Below are 23698 nucleotides of genomic sequence, written 5' to 3' on the forward strand. Positions count from 1 at the left end.
TATAAGGGTTTGTGTATCGATATTTTGTCTTAGGACCCATACATTTTTTAAATCTGTTTTCTGTAGTGTCAGTTAAATTATAATGACTTTTTTGGTGATGCTGCAGTTCAAAATTTTATAGTTAAGAATTCAATAATAAAATAATCTGTGATAAGCATTTTTCATAAGTATTTTTCTTTACCAGGTTAAGAAATGGAAAAGAAATCAAGCCTAATGACAGAATAAAGATAGAAAGTTTGCCAGATGGCCACAGTCAGTTGACTGTTGATGATGTAAAACCAGATGAGGGTGGAAAATATGCATTTGTTGCTAAAAATGACAAGGGAGAAGTCAGCAGTAGGACACAAGTTAATGTACAACGTGAGTAAAATTATAGTGTTTATTAATTCACCATAATTAGAACTAAATGAAACAATTTTATGCTTTGTTCCTATCAGACTGACTAAAAAGACTGAAGATTATCTGTGACTACTTTATTAACAGCCAATCATATTACTGTGGCATAGTAGATGTGTATAATTTTATATACAGATTGACTACTTCTTAGGACATTTAGTTAATTTACATGCTTTATTCACTCCTTGAGTAATGTGTAAATAACTGAAAAACATTTAAAGAGATAGTTCTTCCTTCACTCAGTCCCAGTGGCCAAATGAAACAGTGATGCAGCAGGAACAGAAATGCAATATTGAATCTTAAAATTAATCTTTTAACTACATCTTTATCCAATTAATTGAAGCAGGTATTATTTTTAAAAAAAAATAGAAAATGGTTCTTTGTTTTCACAGTGAAGTGCATGTGTGTACTTGCATGTGTAAACAAGAGGCATGCCAGGAACAGGTTTAAAGGTGTGCAGACAATAAGCAGAGACATCACAAACAAGGAATGAATCATGGAAAAAAGCATAGGGTATGGTGTTTCAAAGAGGCTTAATCACTGAATGTTATATCATCATTTTATTATTGCATACAACAGTCACACATTTCAACTTTTCAAAGTCAACCATAGTGGATGTAGTGAAAAGACAGAAGAATGAGTGAGTAGTTGTATTCAAATGTCAGACAGTCTGAAAAACTAACAGATAGGAATTTCTGATCCCTGAATCAACTCCATAAAGTGAACCAAGCAACATCCTTGGAAAACATTGTGTCAGAGCACCAGATGTTCACAGGAATGTCTGTAAGTGCTACAGTCTGTATATTTCATGGCAGAGCTGCTGCTCAAGCCCCACATCACCAATAAATGCCAGAGTCATTTGTAGTGTCCCGTGGAACAGTGAAAACAGGTCTCATGGAAAGATGTCACATTATGTGGACTTCACATCAGACAGAAAGTGTGGAGAATGTTGGGAGAACGTCAGTTGTAGTGTATTGTACCTGCAGTGAAGTTTGAAGGAAGCAAGGTATTGGCCTGCTTTTTTGCAGTTCAGACTCAGACCACTGTTTGTGGTGCCAATAAACATCAATGCTAAGTCATGCACTGGCATCTTGAACAATCCTATGGTCTTCACACTGTAACAGTTTTGTGGAAATGGATCCCCTCTCATGTTTCACCATTATAATGATCCATCTCATACAGTGAGCAGTGTAAAAACCAGTTAAAGAAACCTAACTCTAACAAGTCGTTGGGTCATCACCAGAATCTAGACCTCAATCTGATCAACCAACTTTGGAAAACTAGAATGCTAGATCAGAGCTTAGTCAATATGTCTTTCTTCAGTAGCTACAAAACTAACAAAACTAAAAAACTAAATTGGCAACTGCACTGAAGAAAAGTTGGCCATAAATTTCTGCCCTGTTACCAGGAACTTGTTGAAAGTATTCCAGAATGAATTGATGCTAGGGCCAAAGATGGACCTACACTTTATTAATTTGTTTGTAAAACTGGTGTTTTTTCCAAACATGTTAGATTCTGAGAATGACCAGATGTTGGAATACTTTTGGTGGTATTTTATGTAGAAAGTGTGATCAGAACATTTGGGCACTGACTTTGTGTCTTGAAATTGCAGTGGGTTGTGGCTTATTATAACATGATTGATGACTCAGATAGACATAGTAATGTATGAATCACCCATTTTTATCTGTAGTTACTCTGAATTAGCACTTAATAGAAGATGTTTTGATGTGTTTTTTTTTTTTTTTTGGCATTTTAAATTGAGAGATCTTACCAAGCAACAATTTGTTCATTAAAACCAATCTTTTTGTTTCAAATTTTGAAAAAGTGCAACAGAAACCTGTGAAACATTATAGATAGCTTTCATCGAAGATGCTATATGTAATTTAAAGACTTTTCAGTGGTTTGTAAAGCTTAAAGGGGCTGCTTGTCTATCAAAGATGATTCTTACCCTGGCCACCTCTCAATTTCATAAACAAATGATTCAAATGTTTGTGATCAGTGTTCAACTATCTCTGAAGTTGTTAGTCAATTGTTATAGTTTGTGGAATATGTCAATTTTGACACAAGATTTGGGAATCCAACTCATTTCAGCCAAGTTTGAACCTTGCATCCTCACTTATGATCATAGATGAGAGCAAGTGAGGATGCAAGGCTACTGATTTTGTTTATTCTTTCATTACTGGTAATGTCTCATGCATTTATGACTATGGCCTGGAAATAAAGGTCCAGTTCTTTCAATAGAAGGCTACATCTTCTCCAAGGCTTAGAAAAGTAAGACAATCTCAATCAAATGTGAAGGTTGTGATTATCATATATTTTGTCTTGCAGAGATTCTTTCTATTGTAATGTGCAATACTGTTCAGAGAAAATGGCTAGAAAAGTGGGCTTCAGGAAATGGTGTTTGTATCATGACAATCCCCTGCTTATTTAGTGTTTCCCATTCAAAAATTTCTTGTAAAGAGCACTCCATCACTGTGGCCTCCCATCCTTCATACTTACCACATTTAGCTCCCCGTGTTTTTTTTTTCTTCTTAAGCTTAAAGCTTCCTTTTAAGAAAGCTTAAAATGTCATAGGTTTGCAATGACTGAAAAAATTATTCAGCTCTTGTCCCCAGTGATAATGCTGTTTAGGAAATGAATTTCACTATCAGCTGTTTGAACAAAATCTTTGCAAGCACCCAATAATTTGAGTTTTTTCTCATCTCAAAATTTTTCTTTTTGGGGTAATTGTGGGCCTTTTCAATTCCTTCTTCACATTTAACTTATTTGCTAGCATTGTCACTGTTAATTGACAGTAGCTTGCTAGTAAACTGTTCACTTTTATGCCAATTCAACTGTAGGTCATTTTAAATAATCCACTTCGAGGACTCTAGTGTTCTCTCCCAGAGTGATGCTCATGTTAGATATTTTTTTTTAAATTCAGTCCCATTACTTCTTTTTTTTGCCATATTGTGTTGTGTGTCGTGTGTGTGTGTGTCATGCATGCGTGTGTGTGTGTGTGCTTACTAACAGTATAGTATTAAGGTGAACAAATGAAAATACAATGAATAACTTTATATGATAAAGAAAACTAATTGAAATACTTACCTAAAAAAATATTAATCACATGTTTCTGTTGACAATCCTATCACCCTCATCATTGAAGAGTGAGGAGTGCCTGAGCCTCAACATCCCTAAGAATTTAGTGTGTATTTAAACTAGCCAACAAAACATTCACACTTGTTCCATTGATATTTATAGGAAAGGTTACTTGAAAAAAATACTTACTTTTATTTTTAAAAAATAATTGCCCTAATTCTTTTGTAATTAGACCAATCTCTTTTTAGGCTAGAGTAATTTCCATTATGCAGACACTATATAACATTTCACTTGATATTTTTTAGTGAAGAAATGTGAAAGAAATGAAACAAAGAAATGTGAACCTTTCTGAATAATGCAATATTTATTGATTTATTTTTGAATAATGCAATATTAATTGATCAAATCAGAAGTCAGAATTTGGCATAAATATTAGTTTGAATTAAATTTGAAGCTTCTAAAAATCTGATTCATGAATGCTTAGACTGGTTAATTGAAAATATGTACATTTGTTCTATTAACAGCAAAGACTATACAAAGAGCACCCACTTTTATTAAAGAACTTGAGTCTACTAATGCACTTATAGGAAAACCAGTTTCTTTGCAGGCCAAAGTGACAGGGATGCCAAAACCTACTATAACATGGTAATTTTTAAATTTGCTCATTTAGTGCTTGTGTTTTATTTTTATAATCAGTATTTTTATGGTTCTAGCCATGTTATTTTAATAGGCATATTTCATTTTATAGAATATTTATAGTCGAACTCCTAAAAATCCTGGTCTTAGTGATGTATATTTAAAATATACGTTTGTCAATGGTAAAATTCAGTTGCCTCCTCTCAGCCCACCTGCTCAACTTTTCTAGATCTTGTTGCAGCAGAATACTGTCATTATTATCATTAACAATCCTGCTGACCTTTATATCATCTGCAAACTTGGACATTAAGCCTGATATGTCATGATCAATATCATTAATAAATACAGAAAACAACAATGGACCCAAAACTGAACCCCAGGGAATTCCACTAATAACATTAGCCACGAAGAGCAGTGTTCATCGATTACCACTCTCTGTCGTTTCCCACTCAACCATCCCTTTATCCATAGCAGCAATTTGCCTCCAGTGCCACACTGCTCCAATTTGTGCAGCAGTCTTCCATGTGCAACAGTAACAAAAGCTTTCCTAAGATCCAAATATATGATATCAAAATTATTCTTTGCATTCAGTTCCTTTGTGACTACATCATAGTATCCAATCAAATTGGTCAGACAAGACCGTCCCTTAACAAACCCATGCTGTGTCTCAGCTATAACTGAAGTCTTGTCTAGATGATTCTGCAGTGCTTCTTTAACCAGTGCCTCCGTTAATTTCCCTGGAACAGAAGTTAAACTGACATGTCTGTAATTAGCTGTGTCTCCCTTTGAACCACCTTTGTGGATTGGGGTCACATTTGCACCTATCCAGTCCATGGGTATCTTCCCTGAGTCCAAGGAAGCTCTCATAATTATGGCTAAAGGTTTGCTTACTTCCTTTGCTGCCTCCTTTAATATAACTGGATAGATTCCATCCACCCCCAGGTGCCTTTCTTATGTTTATCTTCAACAATTTCTCATTCACTTTACCCACCAAATATGGAGGATGCGGAAAGGTCAGGGAATGACCACCACATATCCCCGGAGCAAAGTCTTAGTTACTAATGCTCCTAAAAACCAAATAACAACCACCTCCACTTTACTCTGAGTTATTACAAGATTATCTAGCTTACTGCCAGAGATTAATACACCTCTGGCATTCCCCTTCCTGAATAACTCTTTATATGTGAATGTAGAGGCAAAATGTTCATTTAGTTTGTTAGCTACCTGAGCAGGATCATCAACAGTTGAACCATCGATATCAAGTGAACCAATCTAATTCATCCTCTTCCTTCTAGAGTTTACATAAGTAAAGAACTCTTTGCTGTTTTTCTTTGCATCCTTTGCCAAAGATTTCTTGTAATCTGCCTTTACCTGCCTAACTTCTTTTGTAACTTGGTTACAGACCAGCTTATATCTATCATAGGCTTCCGTGTCACCTGTTAATTTATATGTATTCCATGCATTTTTCTTCTCTGCCACATGTCTGATTAGTTCATCTGACATCCATTTAGGCCTAAACCTTGAACAATATGTCTTAGTTGGTATGAAAAGCCTAGAAGCTTCCAAGATAAATTCTTTCAATGCTTCCCATTTTGAATTTGCTGTTGGTAACATCATCAGTTGGTCTCAACTGATGGAAAATGACAAAAAACTGAGATGCAGTGGGACAGTGATGGATACATCAACAATTTATGATAATGACAAAGATGTGCTCATTAGTTCTTTTCCTTTCATATTTTGAGGTAATTATATCTTGTCAATACATTTAAGATTATAGTTGAGTAGGGAAATCTCTATTGTTAAAAGCTACATGGTATGATTTATTTTTTTATTGTTATGTACTAAATTTTAACCCTTCAGTGTATGTAGTTTTATTTTATTTGTATAGAATTTAATTTCAAATTGTGTAAATAGTTGTTTCATTAATTTTATTGAATTAAATTATTTTAACTACAGTTTTGGTTGTTTCTGATATAAATATTTGGATGCAAATAAGCAACTTTGACATTATACAGGATGTCTCAAAAATATTGGTACAAACGTTTAGGAGAGGTAGGTCACATCTAAAGGAATGTGAATCGCATAGGAACCCATAACCAGAAACGTCATCGTAAGTCGATACACGCTGCTGTTCATCAGTTTGCGAGAGGGAAAATTTCTGGTTTACTCATTCAAGCAGTAGTCGCCACATGAAGAGCATGCTCTTACGAAGAAAGGTTTAAGTTTTGCAAATTACAGAGTCTGGAGACTAGGCATCGGCGAGGTGATCTGATAGAGGTGTATAAGGCTTTGAATGGCTTTTGCATGAATGGCTAAAAGCATGCTCAATGCCGATGGGATTCTTCCTCTTGCTCAGAATAATCACCTGAGAGGGCATAAATTCAAATTGAGGAAAGACAGATGTCGGATAGATGTTTGGAAATTTGCCTTTAGCCAGCGGGTAGTTGGTTTGTGGAATAGACTTCCATCACTTGTTGTTGAAGTTGATAGCCTAAACAAATTTAAGGCTCAGCTGGACAGGTATTTCAAACGAACGGAGGGGTGAAATGGGAGTACTGGTTGTGTTTTTTCTTTTTTTTTTTTTTGGCTGATGCTGAATAAGCTTGCTTTCTTGCATCATATGCCTCTACTAATGCTAATGCTAACACCAGGTGGTAGTTTGTTTCAATAATCAATTACTCTCTGGCTGAAAGCAAACATTGCAATTGATCCCTTTATTAATTTTGTTTTGTTTCACCACCTTGAGTGGTAAAACAAACTTAATGAGAAATATTCACATGCACTCATGTTATAAGCATTACTAGCATTAGTAGAGGCATATGATGCAAGAAAGCAAGCTTATACAGCATCAACCAAAAAAAAAAAAAAAAAAAAGTCCAGTTTCTTGGTGACCATATCATATAGTATCCAATAAATTTGGTCAGACAAGACTTCCCCTTAACAAAACCATGTTGTGTCCAAACTTACTGAAGTCTTGTCTATATGATCCTGCAATGTTTCTTTAACCAGTGCCTCCATTAATTTCCCTGGAACAGAAGTTAAACTAACAGGTCTGTAATTACATATGTCACCCTTTGATCCTCCTTTGTGAATTGGGGTCACATTTGTACTTCTCTAGTCCATGGGTACCTCCCCTGAGTCCAAGGAAGCTCTCATAATTATTATGAGAGATATCATTTAAGTTTTTCTTTTATGTAACATAATCACACAAAATGAAAACATAAGCATGATAATACTGGAAAATAAAATGATAAAATGTATTTATCATCCATTTATCATATAAAATTAGCAAATCTAATGAAATCCACTGTTAAAAATATACTGAAAATAAGATAAAAAATAAGAAAAACTGGAGTTTTCAAAAGGTATATGTATTAATATGTATTAATATCCTTCTGTATTAATATGTGCAGAATCAATTTGTTTTAATTTTATAAAAGAAAAGGTTTGAACACAAAGCAGGTTTCATGTTAATAGGAAACATATATTCCAACCCAAGAGGGATTTTTCATAGAATTACTTCATTGTTTATAGTAATGTTTATTGCATTTTGTATTTTTTAAAATTATAATAATAAAATAATTAAATCACTTTCATCAGGATGAAGAATGGTGAAAGACTTGAGTCTACAGTATATGCACCAATAACAGAATTGCCCGACTATTCTACAACACTATCTATTGAAAAAGCCATTCCTGAAGATGCAGGAGAATATACTGTGAAAGCCAGCAATGAAGTTGGTGATGCAAGTTCCTCTGCCAAACTGACTGTTTATGGTAAGTTTAATTTTAGTTTTGAATTTTTTTTTTTTTATTGGAATGACCTTTGTGCATTCTCTGCAACTGGACTTAACTTCATATTGACTCTGAAGGCTTAGATTTTTATACTGTATGATATCGCTCTCTTTTTTTAGATCATTGAGGTTCAAGCCTCCATAAATGGAAAAAAATTGAACATTGAGCTGTAATAAAATATCTCTACAAAAAGGGGTTAGTAATCAAGCAAGGATATTCACAAAGATATGGTAAATGCATTAGGAGAATTTGCTCCATCATATGCAACTATCATTGGGTGGCTGAATTTAATTGTGACAGAACCAGCATCAAAGATGAACAGCACAGTAGATGTCCACCAACAGCAACCATTCCTGAAAAAGATCAATACAATTCATGACATACTAATGGATGAATTGCCATCGCTATATTCATGATATCTTAGAGAAATAATAGAGGCTACAGGCATCTCAATTTAATGGGTGCAAAACATTCAGCCAAAAATTTCAGACAAAAATTTCTTCATGATGGGTACTCTACCTTTTGACACCCAATCAGAAATTTATTTTATTCAAAACTTCAAAATGATTTTTTGCTCATTATCAGGTAAATTCTGAAACTTTCTGGCCAAATATTTAACTGTGAACCATAGCTTCTTCACTGCCAACTAGAAGTGCAATCTAAACGGAAGCACATTGATTCACTGTCTCCAAAAAAGGCCAAGTCAGTCCCAACTGCAGGCAGGGTCATGGCAGCTGTCTTCTGAGATTCAAAGGGATAATAATTGTAAATTATCTTCCCAAGGTGGACAAACAATAAATAGATAATACTATGCTAACTTAGTAACTAAATTATGAGATGCAATTTCAAAGAGGCCAAGAAAGCTGACTGAAGGTGTTTTGTTTCACTAGGACAATGCACCTGTTCACACATCGGTTGTTGCCATGGCTGCAGTTCATTAGGCTAGCTACAAATTGTTGCTCTATCCACCATATGCACCAGATATCATTCTATTTGATTTCCACCTATTCTTGAAACTAAAAAGTAACTTGTCTGGAAGGAAATTTGGGTCAGATAATGAGGCGATTTGGATTAAGTAATAGTTCTTAGAAACTGAACAAGTTCACACTTAGGTATTTCTTGATCATAAACATCGTCAACTCCAGGGACTCACATCTGGTGAGTATGGGCTTGGCAAACCCAGAATCCTGAGTTGGACATCCTTCTTTCTTAGTGATTCCCCCCCCCCTCTCTCTCTCTCTCTCTCTCTCTCTCTCTCTCTCTCTCTCTCTCTCTCTCTCTCTCTCTCTCTCTCTCAGGGTAACTGGGGCTTCCTTGCATCATATGGCTTAATAATAATAAAATAATAATTTTACCTCCAAGTAATTATGACATGAGATAAACTAAAAGTCACATACTTGTATTTCCTAAATTAACTAAAAGACCAAAACACTGTAGGAAAACTATCAAATCATCCACCCTCTTCTGAATAAGTTATTTCCATTGACTGGCTCGGCAATCTGAGTTGGACATCCTTGAAATTGTCAAGACATCGTAATAGGAAGTAAGTTCACACTGCCCCACGTAGAAAGAAAAAGAGAAGAGAGAAAGAAAGTGTAGAAAGAAGGATACTACTTTATGGGATTCCAACAGCAGTAGGAAATGCCCTAGAAAATGCTTGGACAAAAATATCTTTTAATATTTTAAAGCTGTAAATCACTCCAAAACTGAAGTACTTCTAGTAAAGGAGAATTTGGACTGAATCAAAGGCAAGTTGACATTAAAAAAAACTACATGCAGGTCGGTTTTGAAATTCCAAACTGTGCAAATTCCTGCAGTCAATTGTTGTTGAAGGCACTTGACCATTAACTGTCTTCTTATACCATAATGAATAGATTTTACCCTATTAGCAAAAAGTTGATTTTGTAGAGGTTGTATCAAAATTCTTTCAAGCACCTTTTAGAAAAAGGAGAACATGTTGAAATAGTTCAACAATTCATAACACTTTTAGCATTTGGAACCTTTGGGAAATTAATGACTATAGTTTTCAAATCCTTGGCACATCTCCTGATCCTAACACCTTGATATATAATTAGATTAATGTGTGAAAGATAAAAAAATGAGACAAAAATTTGAAACAGACATTTGGAAGAAAATCGTATCAGATTTCAGAGGTAATTGGAAATTTTTTAATTATTAGTTTCAAGTCTTTTTCAGAACATGCACCCATTCTCGATGTCAAGGGAACTATCAACCAAATGTGACTTTAATAATAATGTCCATTTAGAGCTGGAACATGTTACATCTTTATACCATAAAATGTGTTGAATACAACTTTCAGACTCTGAAACATCATTTGAATTCACAGCATTGCCCAAATAAATCCCCTTTACATGTCTTACCTGCTTCACAACAAAAACCTCTGTTGCTGCTCTCTTCATGGCTAGAGATGTCATAGGAGCATGCAAAAACAGTACTTCTGTACTCTGAAATGTAAACTTTTATATATTCTAAACAACCTCTGCTTCCTTTTAAATAACTATGACAACCCATAAGCTTCATAATAAAGATGTTATCATTTTGTAGAATGCAGCTACTTCTAGTTAGTTAAAAAGGCAATGTAACTTGTGAGTGTTTTTTTCACTGAGTGTTTTTTTAAGTTGTAATATATGTGTATAAGGTATAAATTTCAATTGTAATGGTTAATTTTTCTTAATCTAGGTAAAAAACCAGAAATTACTGAGGAACTAAAACCAACACAACTTATGGAAGGTCAACCAGGAAAATTAGAAGTAAAAGCCAGTGGTGAACCAAAACCATCTATTACATGGTAATAACAACTTTCAGAAAAGAAATACAAAAATCTTATGTTTTCCTTCTGCACTTTGTTTATTCAATTTTAAACACTATTATCAGTTTTCTCTGATTTATAATGAACACTAAATTCTTTATAATTACTCTAGGCTTTAAAATTAATAAGAGAGCTAACACTACAAGGGGCATTTGAAAATTTCATCGCCTGTGTATGAAGGGTTCATTTGAAGAGTTTGGTAACATGTTAGTTTCAAACATAGTTCCCTTTGGAGTAACACATGTTTGCCATTGATGTTGCATTGCATCAATTCCATCTGCAAAGAAAGTTTTCTCTTGGGCCTCCAGGAATGCATTCACTGCAGCAGTGATGTCAATGTCAGTGGGAAAATAGATTCCAGCCAGGTACTTTTTCAAATTCAGAAATAGGTGAAAGTCCAATGGTACTAGATCTAGTGAATATTGGGGATGGTCCAAGGTTTCAAGGCTGCACTTATACAGTGTAGCCACGGCAATGACAGACTTGTGAGCAGGCACATTTTCCTGGTGGAATAAGACTCCTTTGCTGAGATTTACTTGTGTTTTTGTCTTTGATGTTTTTGGGCAAATGCCTCACATGATTATGTAATATGCTCCTGTATCTGTCTGCCCTTTCTGAAAGTAGTCCACTAGCAAAACTCCATCAACATCCCAAAAAACTGATGTGATCACCTTGTTAGTGCCAGGGGATTCTACCAGAATCTCCCTGGCACTGAAAGGAATCAATTTTACTTTGTTTGGAGGTTGGGAAGAGCTGTGTTTCCACTGATGCTCTGCTCCTTTGTCTCTGGCTGATAGTGATGGATCCACATCTCATCCATAGTCACAAACCTTGCAAGGAAATTTGCTGGATCTGCTTGAAAATTATGCAAATGTTCACTTGACTACTCGTGCATATTTGATCTGCTGACAGCAACTTTGGGATCCGTCGTACTGACACCTTTTGTCATAGAATGAACCTCTTATTATGTGATACACACGGTCAGATGAGATGCCCAAGATGCTGGCAATCACTCATCACCAAATCATGCACACTCTGAATAACTTCTGGAGTGATGGAAGTCCAGGTCTTCCACACAGCACAGGTCATCTTCCAGGCTTTCCTTCTCTCATTGAAATTCTGTTGTGCACTTTTTAACCATGGAGTAAGAAGGAACATTCTTCCCTAATGTTGCATATCCTCATGAATTGCATTTGGCATTACTTCCTTTTTTCCCAAATATTTGATGATTGCATGGTGACTGAATTTGCCTGTCTTTTCTCATTCACACAACTTTGTTAACTTCAGGACTTGTAATTAAAAAAATAATTATTGAAACTATATGAAACTTGGTGAGTTACTATTTGAAGTGTTCTGCATTAAATACAGAAATTTTTAAGAGGTCACAAACTTTTCAACCATCCCCATATTTCACCTTTTCACAGTCATGAAAAGTTGTTGTTATTTGGTTTTTAGGAGCATTAGCAACTAAGGTCATATTGCTCTGGGATTATGCGGTGGTCATTCCCAGACCTTTCCGCATCCTCTGTATTTGGTGGTGACGGGCTCGAACCCCAGTCTAATCAAGGAGCATGTGCTACGCACTGCTGCTCCTTCCCGCCTGGCTACGGAGGCGCCTTTATGAAAAGTATGAGGACTTTCCTCTCTTATGTTATGAAGTTTATCTTTGTGCAGCATGTTGGGAAACATTGAAATAAGTTGCCTGAAATGGTGGCTCAGGTGGAGAGTTTGGCAACATTCAAAGAATGACAGCAACTTTTGGATAATGGAATAATATTAAAGAGTTTTTTTTTTTTTTTTTTTGAAGATGAAAAATAAGTTTGGGAGCAAACTTATTTTTCATTTTAAAGTGTTCTGCAAGTTTGGGAGCAAAAATAAACTACACATAGTTTATTTTTTGCTTTTTTGCATTATTATGCCATTTTGATACTAATACTAATAATTATAATTTTTCATTATAGATACATTCAAAATTTTCCATTAGCCAGAAAGTTTTTAATCATTGTAATAAGTTGCCTCTATTGGTAATTGAAGTCAATGGCATGTGGAAATTCAAAACCCAACTGGATTGGTACTTATGAAAAGACATAAATAGTTTATTTTTATTTTTGTTTTTCCCTGGTCAGCAAAAATCTGACTTTCTACTACATGGCCAGATACTAATTAATTGATAAATGTAAGAGTTGAAGTTTCTCAGACAAGAAATGAAGTAGTTAAAATAGGAATACTCTCTCTGAGTATGCAGAGAGAGAGAGAGAGAGAGAGAGATCCTTCCTCCTTGAATGGCCAGATACTAATTAATTGATAAATTTAAGAGCTGAAGTTGCTCAGACAAGAAATGAAGTAGTTAAAATAGGAATACTCTTTCTGAGTATGCAGAGAGAGAGAGAGAGATCCTTCCTCCTGGAATTATTATAATTAATGAACTGAAGGGTAATATGGCTCCATGGCTGTATAGTGACTGTGTTGTTTCCTCCTGGGTGATATAAATTTGATTCCTGTGATTGACCAGAGAAATTGCTAACATATTTACAACTTTTTCTTGATTTAAGCAATCACTAGTCCCCCCCTCCCCAAGGACTGGGGGGAGATATAGAAAAAATATGCATAGCATATCTTTATAGAAAAAAGTCAGGTGGGTAAGTGACAGGAAACCACCTTGCTGCTTCTTCCTTTTAAGAATACTGTGATGATGCATTCCATTGAATTATGAGACCTTAGTTGTGAGATTAATACTAGTATAAAACTATAATTTTTTATGAATACGAATAATTACATTTAGAAAGCTCCAAAAAACTTCTTCACAGTGTAAGATGTTCCTTTTGTTTGCTTAAACCAAGATTACTTTTTTTAGTGAACAGATATTTCATTTCAAATTATTTCAGATCTCTAACTTTTTTCCTTCTAGGTTGAAAAATAACAAAGAACTATTGTCCAGTCAACATATAAAAGTGAAGGACACTCCTGATGGTAGCATTTTAGAGTTTGACACTGTTGCCCCAGAGGATGCTGGTCAATATTCAGCCATAATTAGTAATGAATTGGGAAAAGACAGAACAGATGCTCCTGTTATTGGTAGGCATATAAATTATCTTTAGAATTTCTAGTAATACCTTATCATATGTGAAAAAAGGCCTATGTACCCAAGATTCATGCTAGAGCGATAATGTTGCATCTCTGGGAAACCAGGAAAATAAAATAAAATATAAATGGTTGGGTTAAAGTTCATTTAATAACTGATTAGAACAAAAAACAAAGGTAATAAACACAAAGCTTTCGGACTGAAAGTGCCCTTCTTGATTTAAGTAGCAGTGGCAGTTACCGTTATTGTAAAAATACAGAATATCATGTGCGTGCCATGGTGGTCATGCATTGTGAGAATTGTGTGCTACAGGTACTTGCAACAATTAGCTGGTTGAAGTGGGGGCTTGTGGTTGTAGTTGCAATACTCGGGAATGCTCTGAGCACCCACTGACATTTGTCAGCTAGGAGGATGGTTTCCTCAGGGATGGGGTTGATGCGACATTTTCTGTTCCGGTTAAAGGAACCGCTACAACATGAGATGTGGAGCGATTCCAACAAGACATGGTGATGGTAGTTGCGGGATTGGTCAATAATCTCGATGTCGAGGCGTGGATTGATGCTGTGCTGGATAGACCAGAAGTGCTCAGCAATCGCTGAGTGATCTGTGTCCGTCAAATGGATGACTTTCTCGTGCTCAGAGACCCGATTACTGAGCCTTCTGTGGGTTTCCCCAACATAGCAGCCAGTGCAATCACTGCAGGAAATACAGTACACCAATCCACTCTGTTGTGGGGGAGGGGGAACTGGCATTTCAACTCTTGAGACAAGAGACCGCAACTTTCTCCCTGGAAGTTGTAAACACTATCCCACGAACCTGTAAGACCCTAGAAATTTTTTGTGACGGGTTCAGGTAGTACGGGATAAATGCAGTTGTGGTGGAGTCATTACTGCACAGGGCCCTGTGGTTGGCAACACAGCCACAGGCCTGTAGGTCTTACCTATCCAGGGCACTGGTGGGGTATCTGCACTTTGCCAGATCTGCCTTAACCTTAGTAACTTCAGTGCACCTATCATCCTCAGAACTGGAGTGGGTCTAGGCATGGGTTAGTAGGGCATGTGCTGTGCCGAAAAGATAGCTGCATGCATGTACTGACTGGTAGTTGGTAAATTGGCCAGCACACATCGGCTTGCAAAAGACTGAAGTCTTTAAACACAAACCCTCATGCCAGACAAGGGTGTCTAAGAAAAGAAGGGCATTGCCTGACTCCAGTACGATGGTGAATTGAATGAAGGGCGACAGAGAGTTGAAGTGGCATAGAAGCTGGTCTCCTAACTCCTAAGGGATGACCAAGAACACATCGTCCACATACTGGCAAAAGGCTATAGGTGATTTTTGCCATGACTGAATTAACCGGTGAACCCATGGCTGTGCCATGTACCTGCCGGTAAATGGACTCACCAAACATAATGGCACCACCAGTCAGGTACAATCTAAGGCGGCACCTCTGTAGCCAGGTGGGCAGGAGCAGCAGTGTGTAGCACACGCTTCTTGATTAGACTGGGTTCGAGTCCATGACCACCAAATATGGAGGATGCGGAAAGGTCAGGGAATGACCACCGCATATCCCCGGAGCAGGCCTTAGTTGCTAATGCTCCTAAAAACCAAACAACAACAACAACAACAACAACAACAACAATCTAAGGGTGGTGCAAATATTGTCGGAAGTTAGAGAAGATCTGCTGCTTAGGGTCTGGTCATTGTCTAAACGCTCCTTTGCACATGTGATGGCTAGTTGGACTGAGATTGAGACCATCACCTGGTCATCTGAAACGGGTAGTCTGCTAACTCAGTTCAAGAATTCCCCATTGTTTGAAATGGTATAGGCAGTCTTACCCACCAGGGGTGAGTGCAGACTGGATACAAATTGGATAGTTTATATGTCGGCGAACCACAACAGGAGACAATGGGTCATAAGGGTACCCCCTCCTTGTGTACCTTTGGCAGCCCATAGAACTGTGGAATTTGGTCTGGTGTCATGTAGGTGCCAACATACAGACTCAGTGATCTTCCCCGATCAAAACCACTGTAGACAAGGCTGTTCACTTCAGACTCCCATCATTCTAGAATCTTGACAAGGGAGGCAAGCACAGCTTCATAGATGGATGTGTCTTGTAGAAGTGATAGGGCTTTCATGTTGTAGTCAGAATGGTTTAAAACGACCATTCAATGGCCCTTCCAGATCGCTTTGATTCCTTCATCAGTTACCTGATCATCTAAGTGGCTGTTTACTGAGTGTGCTGAATATATCTATATATGTATGTTTTTAAGAGTTATAATCTTAAAAATATTATGCCTAGTTGCATTTAGTCTTACTTAAGTATTATCACGTACACCTTTCGGCATCTCTCATATTGTGATTATCTTCACAACTGGGTTGTCATGTCTGCAATACCAGAGTGCCTGCCCACCCACCGATGAAAGGCCAACAAGCCTTGAAACAGTGCTGTCTGGGTGGTTGTGCCCACTGAGAATAAGTAACAATAGTCTTTTCTATTAGTGAAGTGTTACTTATTCGAGGTAGTGCAATACATGGAAACTTTTTGTGAAGGATGAGCACAATATGAGATACAATTGAAATGATGCCCTTTACACTACTATTGTAGTTTTTTTTCCTTTAAGAGTTGACTATGGTGTTTTTACATCTATATTATATATGTATCTATATATATATATATACACATATGCATATATATATATATATATATATATATATATATATATATATATATTTATTTAAATTAGCATTAGCATTACCATTAGCATTAGTAGAGGCATATGATGCAAGAAAGCAAGCTTATTCAGCATCAGCCAAAAAAAAAAAAAAAAAAAAAAAACACCACTCCCATTTCACCCCTCCGTTCGCTCGAAATACCTGTCCAGTTGAGCCTTAAATTTGTTTAGGCTATCAACTTCAACAACAAGTGATGGAAGTCGGTTCCACCAACCAACCACCTGCTGGCCAAAGGCAAATTTCCGCACATCTACCCGACATCTGTCCTTCCTCAATTTGAATTTATGCCTTCTCAGCTGATTATTCTGAGCAAGATGAAGAATCCCATTGGCATTGAGCATGCTCAAACCATTCAAAGCCTTATACACCTCTATCAGATCACCTCGCCGGTGCCTAGTCTCCAGACTCTGTAATTTGCAAAACTTAAGCCTTTCTTCGTAAGAGCAACCCTTTGTTCCATTCACTAATCTTGTTGCCCTTCTCTGTACCCGTTCCAGCAGCTCTACATCCTTCTTGAAATGAGGCCTCCAGACCTGTATACAGTACTCAAGATCTGGCCTAACCATTGCCTTATACAAGGGAATAATCACCTCCTTATCCCTGCTAGAAAAATTCCTATATATCATTGACAAGACACCATGAGCTACTCTTGCAGCTCGTCTGCACTGCTCAGAGAACTTCATATCTGCCTGCACAATTTCCCCCAGGTCCTTTTCATTCTCTACCACTGTCAGTGTAGTACCACAGAGTTGATACGTTGTTCTGGGGTTGCTGTTTCCCATATGTAGTACTTTACATTTGTCAATGTTAAACTTCATTTGCCACCTCTCAGCCCATCTGCTCAACCTTTCTAGATCCTGTTGCACCAGCATAGCTTCAGTAGTGTCCTTAATAACCCTGCCAACCTTTGTATCATCTGCAAACTTGGACATTAAACTTGATATCCCATCATCAATATCATTCATAAACACCGAAAACAACAACGGAACCAACACTGAACCCTGAGGAACTCCACTAATAACATTAGTCCACGTTGAGCAGTGTCCATTGATTACCACTCTCTGTCTTCTGCCACTCAACCATCCCCTTATCCATAGCAGCAATTTGCCTCCAATGCCACACTGCTCCAATTTGTGCAGCAGTCTTCCATGTGCAACAGTATCAAAAGCCTTCCTAAGATCCAAATATATAATATCAAAGTTATTCCCTGCATCCAGTTCTTTTGTGACTACATCATAGTATCCAATCAAATTGGTCAGGCAAGACCTGCCCTTAACAAAACCATGCTGCGTCTGAGCTATAACTGAATTCTTGTCTAGATAATCCTGCAGTGCTTCTTTAACCAGTGCCTCCATTAATTTACCTGGAACAGAAGTTAAACTAACAGGTCTATAATTACTTGTGTCAGCCTTTGATCCTCCTTTGTGAATTGGGGTTACATTTGCACATCTCCAGTCTATGGGTACCTCCCCTGAGTCCAAAGAAGCTCTCATAATTATGGCTAGGGGTTTGCTTACTTCCTTTGCTGCCTCCTTTAATATAACTGGATAGATCCCATCCACCCCAGGTGCCTTTTTTATGTTTATCCTCAACAATCTCTCCTCCACTTTCCTCTCAGTTATTACAAAATCATCCAGCTCACTGCCAATGTTTACTTTACCTACATCATTCTCCTTCCTGAATAACTCCTCATGCGTGAATGTAGATGCAAAATACTCGTTTAGATTGTTAGCCACCTGAGCAGGATCCTCAACAGTTGACCGATCGATATCAAGTGGACCAATCTGATTCATCCCTTTCCTTCTTGAGTTTAAATATGTAAATAACTCTTTTCTGTTTTTCTTTGCATCCTTTGCCAAGGATTTTTCATAGTCTGCCTTTGCCTGCCTAATCTCCTTTGTGACTTGGTTATAGACCAACTTATATCTATCATAGGCTTCCATGTCACCCATTAATTTGTATGTATTCCATGCATTTTTCTTCTCTGCCACATGTTTCATTAGTTCATCTGACAACCATTTAGGCCTAAACCTTGAACAATATTTCTTAGTTGGTATGTAAAGCCTGGTAGCCTCCAAGATTAGTTCCTTGAATGCTTCCCATTTTGAGTTTGCTGTTGGTAACATCATCAGTTGGTCCCACTGTATAGAATTTAAATACTGTCTCAGACCATCATAGTCACCTTTACGAAAACAAAAACCCTTCCCTTTACCTCTGATGGTAGTTACCTCCTTGAGTAAATCCCACTTCAACACACTGTGATCACTGCCACCTAGTGGTTCATTTATCTGCAGATTCTTTATGCATGAAGAATCACTACTGATAATCAGATCAAGAGTATTGCTCCCTCTTGTTACCTCACGAACATGCTGATGTAGAAAACAATCATCCAATAAATCCACAAAAGCCTTGCTAGTGGGTGAGTGACCAACCCACAAATTCCAGTCAATATCTGGGAAATTAAAATCCCCCATTATAAGACTCTCTGATTTACTGGCCCACTCTATTTCCCTGTACAATATCTTATTATACTCATCAGAGTCATTAGGCCTATAGCACACTCCTACTCTCAATTTTGATTTCCCTATGCTTATGTCACACCAAACTGACTCGACACTGCCCTGTCCATCGATGTCGACTGGCTTCACTTCCTTGGACTTTATGTGTTTCTTAATTAATATCATAACCCCTCCTCCCCTCCTGTCCTGTCTATCCTTTCTATACACATTGTATTCCCCAAATTCCAGTTACGCATTACTTATATCTGTGTGACACCACGTCTCTGATATCCCAACAATATCTGCCTTTGATGTTTTGAGCAATACCTCAAATTCATCAAATTTATTTACCAAACTCCTAGCATTGGTGTACACGCAGGTATACATGCACCTGTTTCTATTCTTAGCTACCCTAACACAACCCATGTGTTTACTTGTACCGCAGTGACTCCCAGCAGTCTCTGAAATATCCTTCAACTTGTTTTTCAGGCTTCTGCTCATTTCAATAGAAGCAGTGCAAGAATCACTTCCACCTCTGCCAGTGGCTACTATTAATCTATTAGTCCTTGTATCTCCCCCAACTAGCAGTTTTCCGACCCACCTAACTCTGCCTCGACAGCATCAGCAAAAATTCTTGCACCCTTTCTATTTAAGTGTATCCCATCCCTGTAGAAGCAATCTCTCCTGTTAACAAGTACAGTCCAGGCTGAAAAAAAGTCTACCCCTTGAGCCTTGCACAATCCCTCCAGGGCCGAATTGATCGACAAGGCTCTCATCATATACTCCCTCCTATCGTGTCTGGGCAGAATTGCAGACACTTTCAAATTCAACCCTAATTCACGGCTTTTTTTCAACAGTGACCTGTACTTGCTAAGTAATTCCGCCGGTCTCCTACTCTTAATATCATTAGTGCCAACGTGTACAACTATATCACCTTTCATGACATGACATGTCAAATTCCATGACAATGAGGCAGAATGTGAATTCAGTTTAAATTTAATGTACAAATTCAATGCTAACAAAAAGTTGAAAACCTTTTTACACTGCTAGAGATGCTAGGGAGAAAAAGAAAACAGATGCTAGAGAGAGAGAGAGAGAGAGAGAACAGATACAACTTCCTATGCTAAGTTTTATCTGTTCGTGCAAGTCAAAGTGATAAAGTAGCAGTTATGGGACATAGTAGTAAATATATCACAGAGATTCGAGATGGCATGATTGTAGAAGCTCATGTGTTGGGTGCTTCCATGTCGGAAACAGCATGTCTTTTCAGTTGTTCTCAGCCCACTGTAGTTAAGATGTAAGGGAATGGTGTTGATTAGTCAAACCACCTAGTTGTTCACATCCTACTGTAGTTAGTACAGGGAATGGTGTTGAATGAGTCAAACTACCTCCCCCCAACAGAACTATAAAGGATCACACAAGGTGGATGTTAAGCAAAGGGTGCAGTGTGTTGTATGAGCTCAATGGCAGGTAACTGTGCAACAGTTGACATTGCAATACAATATGGGGAATGCAAGAACAATATCTCAAATGATGATGTGCCACATGCCTCATTTTAGGAAGGATGTAGAGTTACTAGAATGAGTACAGAGAAGGGCAGCAAGATTGATGAGGGGAATAAAGGGGGTGGGCGCTCTTACCAAAAAAAGGATTAAATTCTTCAAATTGCAGCATCTGGAGACTAGGCACCTGCAAGGTGATCTGATTGAGGTGTATAAAGCCTGGAATTAGCATTAGAATTAGTAGAGGCATATGATGCAAGAAAGCAAGCTTATGCAGCATCAGCCAAAAAAAAAAAAAAAAAAAAAAAAACCTTCCACTTCACCCCTCCGTTCATTCGAAATACCTGTCCAGCTGAGCCTTAAATTTATTTAGGCTATCAACCTCTACAACAAGGGATGGAAGTCTGTTCCACCAACCAACTACCCGCTGGCTAAAGGCAAATTTCCGCACATCTATCCTACATCTGTCTTTCCTCAATTTGAATTTATGCCCTCTCAGGTGATTATTCTGAGCAAGAGGCAGTATCCCATCAGCATTGAGCATGCTCAAACCATTCAAGGCTTTGTACACCTCTATCAGATCACCTCGCCGGTGCGTAGTCTCCAGACACTGTAATTTGCAAAACTTAAGCCTTTCTTCGTAAGAGCAACCCTTCGTTCCGTTCACTAACCTTGTTGCCCTTCTCTGTACTCATTCCAGCAGCTCTACATCCTTCTTGAAATGAGGCCTCCGGACCTGTATACAGTACTCAAGGTGTGGCCTGACCATTGCCTTATACAAGGGAATAATCACCTCCCTATCCCTGCTAGAAAAATTCCTGTGTATCATTGATAAGACACCATGAGCTACTCTTGCAGCCTGTCTGCACTGCTCAGAGAACTTCATATCTGCCTGCACAATTACCCCCAGGTTCTTTTCATTCTCTACCACTGTCAGTGTAGTACCACAGAGTTGATACGTTGCTCTGGGGTTGCTGTTTCCCATATGTAGTACTTTACATTTGTCAATGTTAAACTTCATCTGCCACCTCTCAGCCCACCTGCTCAACCTTTCCAGATCCTGTTGCAGCAGCATAGCGTCCTTAACAACCCTGCCAACCTTTGTATCGTCTACAAACTTGGACATTAAGCTTGAAATACCATCATCAATATTATTTATAAATACAGAAAACAACAATGGACCCAACACTGAACCCTGAGGGACTCCACTAATAACATTAGTCCACGATGAGCAGTATCCATTAATTACCACTCTGTCTTCTGCCACTCAATCATCCCTTTATCCATAGCAACAATTTGCCACCAATGCCACACTGCTCCAATTTGTGCAGCAGACTTCCATGTGCAACAGTATCAAAAGCCTTCCTAAGATCCAAATATATAATATCAAAGTTATTCCCTGCATCCAATTCTTTTGTGACTACATCATAGTATCCAATCAAATTGGTCAGGCAAGACCTTCCCTTAACAAAACCATGCTGTGTCTGAGCTATAACTGAATTCTTGTCAAGATGATCCTGCAGTGCTTCTTTAACCAGTGCTTCCATTAATTTTCCTGGAACAGAAGTTAAACTCACAGGTCTATAATTACTTGTGTCAGCCTTTGATCCTCCTTTGTGAATTGGGGTTACATTTGCACATCTCCAGTCTGTGGGTACCTCCCCTGAGTCCAAGGAAGCTCTCATAATTATGGCTAACTGTTTGCTTACTTCCTTTGCTGCCTCCTTTAATATAACTGGATAGATCCCATCCACCCCAGGTGCCTTTCTTGTATTTATCTTCAACAATTTCTCCTCCACTTTACTCTCACTTATTACAAGATCATCAGCTCACTGCAAGTGTTTACTTCATCTATGGCATTCCCCTTCCTGAATAAATCCTCATGTGTGAATGTAGATGCAAAATATTGATTTAGTTTGTTAGCTACCTGAGCAGGATCATCAACAGTTGAACCATCGATATCAAGTGGACCAATCTGATTCATCCCCTTCCTCCTAGAGTTTACATAAGCAAAGAACTCCTTGCTGTTTTTCTTTGCATCCCTTGCCAAAGATTTCTCGTGATCTGCCTTCGCCTGCCTAACCTCCTTTGTAACTTGGTTACAGATCAACTTATATCTATCATAGGCTTCTCTATCACACGTTAATTTATATGTATCCCATGCATTCTTCTTCTCTGCCATATGTCTCATTAGTTCATCTGACATCCATTTAGGCCTAAACCTTGAACAGTATTTCTTAGTTGGTATGTAAAGCCTAGTAGCTTCCAAGATAAGTTCTTTGAATGCTTCCCATTTTGAGTTTGCTCTTGGTAACATCATCAGTTGGTCCCACTGTATAGAATTTAAATACTGTCTCAGACCATCGTAGTCGCCTTTACGAAAGCAATAACCTTTCCCTTTACCCCTGATGGTAGTTACCTCCTTGAGTAAATCCCATTTCAGCACACTGTGATCACTGCCACCTAGTGGTTCCTGTATCTGCAGATTCTTAATGCATGAGGAATCACTACTGATAATCAAATCAAGAGTGTTGCTCCCTCTAGTTGCCTCCCGAACATGCTGATTTAGAAAACAATCATCCAATAAATCCACAAAAGCCTTGCTAGTGTGTGAGTGACCAACCCACAAATTCCAGTCAATATCTGGGAAATTAAAATCCCCCATTATAAGACTCTCTGATTTACTGGCCCACTCTATTTCCCTGTACAGTTTCTTATTATACTCATCAGAGTCATTAGGCCTATAGCACACTCCTACTCTCAATTTTGATCTCCCAATGCTTATGTCACACCAAACTGACTCGACACTGCTATGTCCAGCGATGTCGACTGGCTTCACTTCCTTGGATTTTATGTGTTTCTTAACTAATAGCATAACCCCTCCTCTCTTCCTATCCTGTCTATCCTTTCTGTAGACGTTGTACTGCCCAAATTCCAGTTCTGCATTACTTATATCTGTGTGACACCACGTCTCTGATATCCCAACAATATCCACCTTTGATGCTTCGAGCAATACCTCAAATTCATCAAATTTATTTACCAAACTCCTAGAATTGGTGTACACGCAAGTATACATGCACCTGTTCTTTTTCTTAGCTACCCTAACACAACCCATGTGTTTACTTGTACCCCAATGATTCCCAGCAGT

At 37.8% G+C, this 23698-nt stretch overlaps 1 protein-coding gene across 1 annotated transcript in view; it reads left to right on the forward strand.

Moving 5' to 3' along the window:
• LOC150075838 (protein Obscurin-like) overlaps positions 1-23698 on the forward strand; it is a 598361-nt gene that overhangs the window by 441471 nt on the left and 133192 nt on the right. Inside the window, exons 59-63 of the mRNA XM_090387723.1 lie at positions 185-360; positions 3999-4119; positions 7711-7886; positions 10605-10713; positions 13643-13809. Of these exons, the coding sequence (XP_090243849.1) occupies positions 185-360; positions 3999-4119; positions 7711-7886; positions 10605-10713; positions 13643-13809 (749 nt within the window). The remainder of the gene's footprint in view (positions 1-184; positions 361-3998; positions 4120-7710; positions 7887-10604; positions 10714-13642; positions 13810-23698) is intronic.

Source organism: Mastigoproctus giganteus, chromosome 13, assembly GCF_048544385.1.
Source record: "Mastigoproctus giganteus isolate SK-2022 chromosome 13, ASM4854438v1, whole genome shotgun sequence".
Lineage (NCBI taxonomy): Eukaryota > Metazoa > Arthropoda > Arachnida > Uropygi > Thelyphonidae > Mastigoproctus > Mastigoproctus giganteus.